At 36.6% G+C, this 7,092-nt stretch overlaps 1 protein-coding gene across 1 annotated transcript in view; it reads right to left on the bottom strand.

The window, feature by feature from the left end:
- Positions 1-1,728: 1,728 nt before the first annotated feature.
- The window catches only part of PQLC2L (PQ loop repeat containing 2 like), a 61,214-nt gene continuing 55,850 nt past the window's right edge, over positions 1,729-7,092 (bottom strand). The window contains 4 exon segments of the mRNA XM_012807809.1: positions 1,729-1,775; positions 1,778-1,820; positions 2,457-2,531; positions 2,533-2,583. Of these exon segments, the coding sequence (XP_012663263.1) occupies positions 1,729-1,775; positions 1,778-1,820; positions 2,457-2,531; positions 2,533-2,583 (216 nt within the window).

Genomic DNA, 7,092 nt, shown 5'->3' with positions numbered 1-7,092 from the left:
CCTCAGTGCTCCCGGGGAGAGAGCCCACCGAGCACACGCTCCTCCGTGAAACTTAATTTTCTTTGAACTCTGCAGTGACCCCAAGTTTAACAGCATTCCAAATTCAGTCTACTTTGCCCACACAAGATACGGTCGCTCAGCAAACCTCTGTTCCCAAAACCTCATAAACCATGTGAGCTGCTCATTTTAGGCCTGAGGGAGTAAATGGAAAAGAGCTGGCCTGTCTCACTGTTTTAGACCATTTGCCACAGAAATTCAGGCTTGGTTCTATATTGATTGAACTAGTTATGGCTGTGACTGCGTAGATAAAATGTAGACATGAGGGCTGTCCAGAAAGTGTCCAGCCACGCACTATGACAGACATGACTGGATACTTTCTGGACAGGTCCCTCTAGATGATATATATAGGATAGATATAAAATATGTATGTGTATATATATACACACACACATATACATATCCCATTATTTTTGTGACCTTTTACCAAGTAGTCCTTTTACTTTAGCTCTTGATGACATGATTTATGTAATATACTTAAGGTGAGTTTTAGAAGGAAGACACAGTGAAGGAAACTAATTTGGTGCCCTTAGAGTATCAAGCACTTTCCTGGAGACTTCCATGCATTATATAATTCATTTATTCCACCACTGCTGTGCTAAGGACTGCTGTGTACTAAGTACTCAAGACTCAGTATAGAACAAGACTGAGATAGTCTCTGTTCTTATGAAGCTTATCGTTGACGTGACACCAATTAAAGTGTCAGCCTGATACGTATCTGCTATGGTTTGGGGTTGAAATGGAAATCTAATGCTGCGTCTGTTGACTAGCTGTGTGACCTTGGTTCGGGTTGCGGATGCCTCAGTTTCCTCACCTGTCCATTTGAGGTTGCTATCAGAAATAAATGAGAGCAAAGAGCACATTTAAAAGGCCTTGCACAGTGCCTGGTGCAGCTGGAAGTTGTCTCCCAGCCTTTCTCACACTAGTACCCAGAGGAATTCGTCATTGATTTGTAAATTTGAGCAGCTGTCCTTGCCCTTGTAGCAGTTATAACCACCAGGGGTCAATAGGGAAATGTGCCCCAGCAGTTCCAAGGAGATACAGAACACAGGTCACCCTCACTGGTGCATAGCTACAAACAAAATTTATGTGCTGGCTCCTAAATACAGAATGAAGAAACAAGCAGTCATAAAAAAACAATAATCAAAGTGAAAGTGAAAATAATAATATTCAGTTATTCAGCAAATAGATGTTGAGGGCCTATTCTGGACCAGCCTCTGAACACAAAAATAGTATCTACCTCATCACGTGCTACAATGATTAAACGAGTTATAGCAGGAATGACAAACCGTTAAGTACTCAGGAACTACTTGTGGTTCTTATTTTGTGGAGGATATGTTTTTAGAATGGCCACAGAGGTACTATTTTATCACTTACAGAAATCTCTAAAAGTATTTGACTTTTAATGCTAATCTCTCTCTACCTATGACACAGACCAATTGAAATAAACTATAATTACATGATTCTAAATAGGCCACATCTAAAAGTTCTCAACGGACTTACTAGGACGCTTAACAGAAATGTTTTGTCTTTTTTTCTTTTTTAGAAATGTTTTGTCTTATCAAAATATGCCTTACCTCACCAAGAAGAACTCTAAACTGCACCAAGAGCTTTTAAAAGATAAAATGTTTCTATTACAAATAGAAATAATAAAACAGATTGTGATCAATCTTATGTGTTTTTCTTCTGCTTCTTTAACTTGTAGTGTGCAAATTGGAGATCATGATTATATCTATGTCGATGTAGAAGATGGCTGTAAAAACCTGAGTAAATAAGGCTGGACATTGGTGAATGTAAAATCGAAAGCTGCCATTATCCGATATCAACAATGTGGTATATGAAGGTGCTAATGTCATTGACGTAAGTAAGTACACGAACAAAGTATTCGAAAAGCTTACAAACCTTTCACTTTAATTTTTTTCCATTTTAACACTGCTGTATTAATGTCTCTGCCTGTAGCCACCGCCTACATTTGTAATGATTACTTTTATTGTGGACCATGTGTCAGCATCTGTGGATTCCTGTTCTGTGTTAGGATAGAGAAGAGTAAGATATTCCCTACTGGCAACATTTATGTTCGGCTACCCTGAGGCAAAAAATATATATATTAAAACTAGAAAAAGATAAGAAATGAAAACAGGAAGTAGATTTGAAAACAGACTCTATTCTACTTTAAGCAAGTTGTCACATTAAGGAAGCTGTCAGACAAAAGACAAAACACCCATGCAGTATTTAGAATATCCTTATACTAAAAAATTATTGTTTATCTCAAATCCAATTTTAAGTGGATGTCTTGTATTTTTATTTGCTATATTTGCCAACCCTACACAAGAAGTCCTCCATGCACACATAACTCAGAACCTTCACTCTCTTAAAGATAAATCTTGAGAAAGGTTCACCTGAATAGGCAATTGGGTAGTCAGGTAGTAACCTATGAAGTTTGTCAGGTCCCTACCTCTCCAGCAAAGCAGAAAAGCCCACAGAGACTGCTTCAGCCACTTTTCCATTTCTATAGGCTTTGTAGAGCTGATCAGAAAGCCACAATTGACAAACACACAGTGCATAGACATCAAAGAGCGAACTCAATACCAGATACAAACAAAACTCATGATGTACAGGAATATAACATCCCGTTCACTTCCAGTTGAGAGTCTAAGGCTTTTTTTTAACCCATCTTCATTCCCAGCAAGTAGCAAACACATAGAAGACCTAAAAGAAACTCAATGGCAACCCTGAAACATTAATCTGCCTCTTCTCTCTGCCTATCATTTCTATGGAAATTTGTGTATTTGTCCTAAGTATATGCTTATGTTTTCTTGGCCTCATAACAGGAGAAGATACTAAGTCAGATAGTTAGAGAGATTAAATACATCACTAAAATGTCAATAAGACTAGAGGTTCAAAATCTTTATCAGTGATTAGATTTTAAGCCAGCATCTTTTTAAATTTCACATCAATTAAATTGCCAATATATTCTAGCATAAATGGAGAAATGAATGTGAAACTCTCTTTGATTCCCAAACAATGACATCCTTTGTGTGAAGTACTAAAAATCATATTGGGACCTGGGGGCAAAAAACCTGAAGACATGGCTGTCACTCAGGGGACATTGGACTCAGCCTCTCAGATCTCAGTTTCTACATCCATATAGTAAGATTGGTTTGGTTTTCTTTTAACCAGAAGTGTTTATTGCAGAAATTTAACCAAGGTTTCAACTGAGTGGCTTTGGTGGAGGCTAGATGATGATGACTACAAACTTTATAAAAGTTTTGAGATAGACTGTGTTGTGGTCCACTATTCCATTTTCAAGAAATGAGGTTGGCAGTGGTATCCTTTCTGATTCACTGCACAAGTTTTAACTTGATCAACTTATCAATGCTCCTGGAAGCACCTGTGCAGCACTCAGCTGGTGTCAGCTATGGAGCTGGAAAGAGCACTTTCCTGCGATGATTTTTCTATGATTCTAAAAGTAGGATAAATAAGTTTCAAAGCCTTAAGCATTTGCAATTGGCTTTTGGGAACCTTACTCCTCCCTGTGCAATGTTTCAGTGGTTTTAAGAATTTAGAAGAGGCTGAACAAGACAAGGAGAGGATAGAGTGTCCATCTATCATAGTGACTGAGGAAAACATCCCCGCTGTGGAAAAAGTGGTTTGCAAAAGCAATCGAGTGGCGTGTAAGGACCTTGAAGGGCTCTACAGATGGGATTGCCTATAGTGTCCAAAATCTTGCATGGTTGTCTTCAGGTCAAGAAAGTTTCATCCCTATGGGTCCCTAACAGTTTGACAGATGAGCAAAAGCACATGTGTGTTGAGTGGTGTGAAGAAATCCTGGTCAGATGGGACAGAGGTGAGTCTAAATGTGTCTCTGACATCATTGCTGGTGATGAAACCTGGTCTTGACAGTTTGATCCAAAGAATAAGTGTCAGTCACAGTGTGGATTTTCCCCCAAAAAATCTACCAACAAAAGTGAAACATCTCTGAAGAGTCAGAAAGAAAATGGTAGCAACTTTCTTCTCCAAAAGTGGTTGTGTCACAACTGTTCCTCTGGAGGAACAAAAGACTGTTACTGCTCAGTGGTACACAACAGTATGCCTACCAAACATTTTTAGGAAACTTCTAGAACAACAGCCTAGGAGAGGTCTGTGGGACACCATATTGGACCATGATGATCCATCTGTCCACACAGCCAACATAACCACAGTTACTGGAGTCTGCAGAGGTTAAATTTCTGACCCTATAGTCTTGACCTGACCCCATGTGATTTTTTCCTCTTCCCTACAGTAAAAAAATCACATGCATAGAAAAAGGTTCTCCAGCCCTGAAGAAGCTGTTCCTGCCTATGAAAGTGAGCTTAAAGCACTTTAAAGAAAATGAGTGGAAAGAGTGTTTTCAAAAGTGGTTTACAAGAATGCAAAAGTGCGTAGAATGGTGTGGTGATTATTTTGAAAAAATATAGTAATCAGGGCGGCACCTGTGGCTCAAAGGAGTAGGACGCCAGCCCCATATGCCAGAGGTGGTGGGTTCAAACCCAGCCCTGGCCAAAAACTGGAAAAAAAAAATATATATATATATATACACACACACACACACACACATATATATGTAGTAATCAAAATGATTTTATGTTTCTTATTTTTGTGTATCTCAAAACTTTTGTAATGTCCCTTGTATAAGCCAGTGGTAGAAATGAGCATCAGTGTAAGCTCCTGACTCCGAGAGTATGATTTTTCACTCCCACATATAGTACCTAAAAGTTAATATTCCCATAACTCACATCTGAGACCACACACTCGCTCGCATCAATGCTGAGTCACTCCTCCATTAAATGGTGGTGCAGGTATACCAGTGTGATTTCCAAAAGGCTTTTCATTATGTTTCAGCTTTTCAATGCATCTGTGGACTATATTCTGTACCTTTCTGCAATATTTTATAAGCAGATGACCTACCTAGACACACATAATAGTCTACAATTTCCTTTGAAGCAACTCTCTCTTGCTAGAGAATTTTTTCTATAATAGATATGGTTGGTATCTGAGTTCCAAATAAATAAATTTAGCAAGGATGGAAAACTTTACCCTGTAAAACTAAACTGCTTGGATTCCTTTGAAAATTATCCCTATGTCCATGAGGAAAGAATAGCATAATGCAGTATCTTATCAAAGATTATTTAAATATTTGTTCTTATCAAAGAACATTCTCAAAGGGATTTCAACATATGATAGTAAAGAGTTGAGGTACATATGCTTTATTGCTTTTGGCTAACTAAATATAAAATATTTGTATATCTTAATCAAGAAAAAAATAGTCAATGCAATATATCAAAAATCTTGCTTTTATATTCAAAAATGTTTTAGAATGATACCCCTTAGGACCTTCAAAACATATACTACAAATAAAACATTTGTTCAGCAGCCAACCCAAATAGTTTGAAATGTTTAAAATATTTAATGTAAAAATATTTAAATGTATTTTAAAATAAGAATATTATAGACAACAGTATTGAATTATAGACTTGAAATCCAAGATTGTTAACTCTGGTAGAACAGTAAGAAGAAAACAGACAATGGAGAGAAGTTCTTCAACTATGCTCTAGTATCCCCAGGAATAGTACACACATTCCTATAGGAGATACCAAATCCACAAGGTCCCATTCACATAAGCCTGCCTGTCCTCAACTGAAGAGATGCACAGGTACACCTATAACTGCATAATTAAAACCTGAATAATTGATGGTGCAGGCTCTTGGAAAATGCAATTTAATGTCAGAATGAATGCTTTTCTTTTAAAAGAATAGTTTTATTCAGACCGAAGTTTAGGTACAAATTGCTTCCAAATCTGTAAAAATGAAATATAAAAATAAAATATAGTATTACATTTTTTTTCTTAGGAAACATTGTTGAAAGAATGACCTAAATAAATGTGAAGATACATTATCTTCATGGATTGCAAGACTTATTATTATTAAGATGTAATACTGCCCAAACGCAATCTGTAGATTCAATGAAATTCTTATCAAAATTCCAGCTACCTCTTTTACAAAACTGCACAAGTTTATCCTAAAATTCATTTGAAATTTCAAGGAATCCAAAATAGTAAAATAATCCTGGAAAAAAAAGAATAAAGTTACAGAACTTATGCTTTCTGGTTTCAAAAGTTATGACAAAGACACCGTATTCAAAACAGTGTGGTATTGGCATTAGAATAGATATATATATCAATAGAATAGGACTGAGTGTTCATAAATAAACTCATACTTCTATGGTCAGTTGATTTTCAACTAGAGAGCCAAGACCATTCAATAAGGAAAAAATAGTTTTATTAACACATGGTGCTGGGACAACTAGATATCTACATGCAAAAAGATGAAGTTGGACTCTTATCTCACACCACATACAAAAAACAACTTAAAATCATTTTTTAAAAAAGAACCTTAAATATCTAAGCCTATATAATTCATAGAAGAAGACATAGACACAAACATAAGTTCTGACAATTAAATTCATGAACACATCCCAGGAAAAGTGTTACATACCTCATTGCTGAATATCACTATGGTCACCTTCAAAGTACCCCCCTCAGGAAGATACACACTGATGCCAGCATGTAATATACCCTTCAAAACACTTTTGGAACTCCTTTTCTGAAATGACAGTCAGAGCTATTCAGCACACAAAACATGCAACTACAATAATTAATGCCAGTCACTCAAGGAACTAAAAGTAGACCTACCGTTTGATCCTGCAATTTTTCTACTAGGTATATACCCAGATGTTCAAAAATTATTTTACAACAAAGACATTTGCACCAGAATTGCAGCCCAATTCATAATAGCCAAGACATGGAAACAGCTCAAGTGCCCATCAATCCATGAATGGATTAACAAATTGTGGTATATGTACACCATGGAATATTATGCAGCCATAAAAAGATGGAGACTTCACATCTTTTATGTTTACCTGGATGAAGCTGGAACATATTCTTCTTAGTAAAGTATCTCAAGAATGGGGGAAGAAGTATCCAATGTACTCGATACT

This window comes from Otolemur garnettii, unplaced genomic scaffold (assembly GCF_000181295.1).
Source record: "Otolemur garnettii isolate 467f Iridium unplaced genomic scaffold, OtoGar3 scaffold00076, whole genome shotgun sequence".
Classification (NCBI taxonomy): domain Eukaryota; kingdom Metazoa; phylum Chordata; class Mammalia; order Primates; family Galagidae; genus Otolemur; species Otolemur garnettii.
Note: the sequence above shows the minus strand (reverse complement) of the source record. Positions and strands in the feature narration are given on the sequence as shown.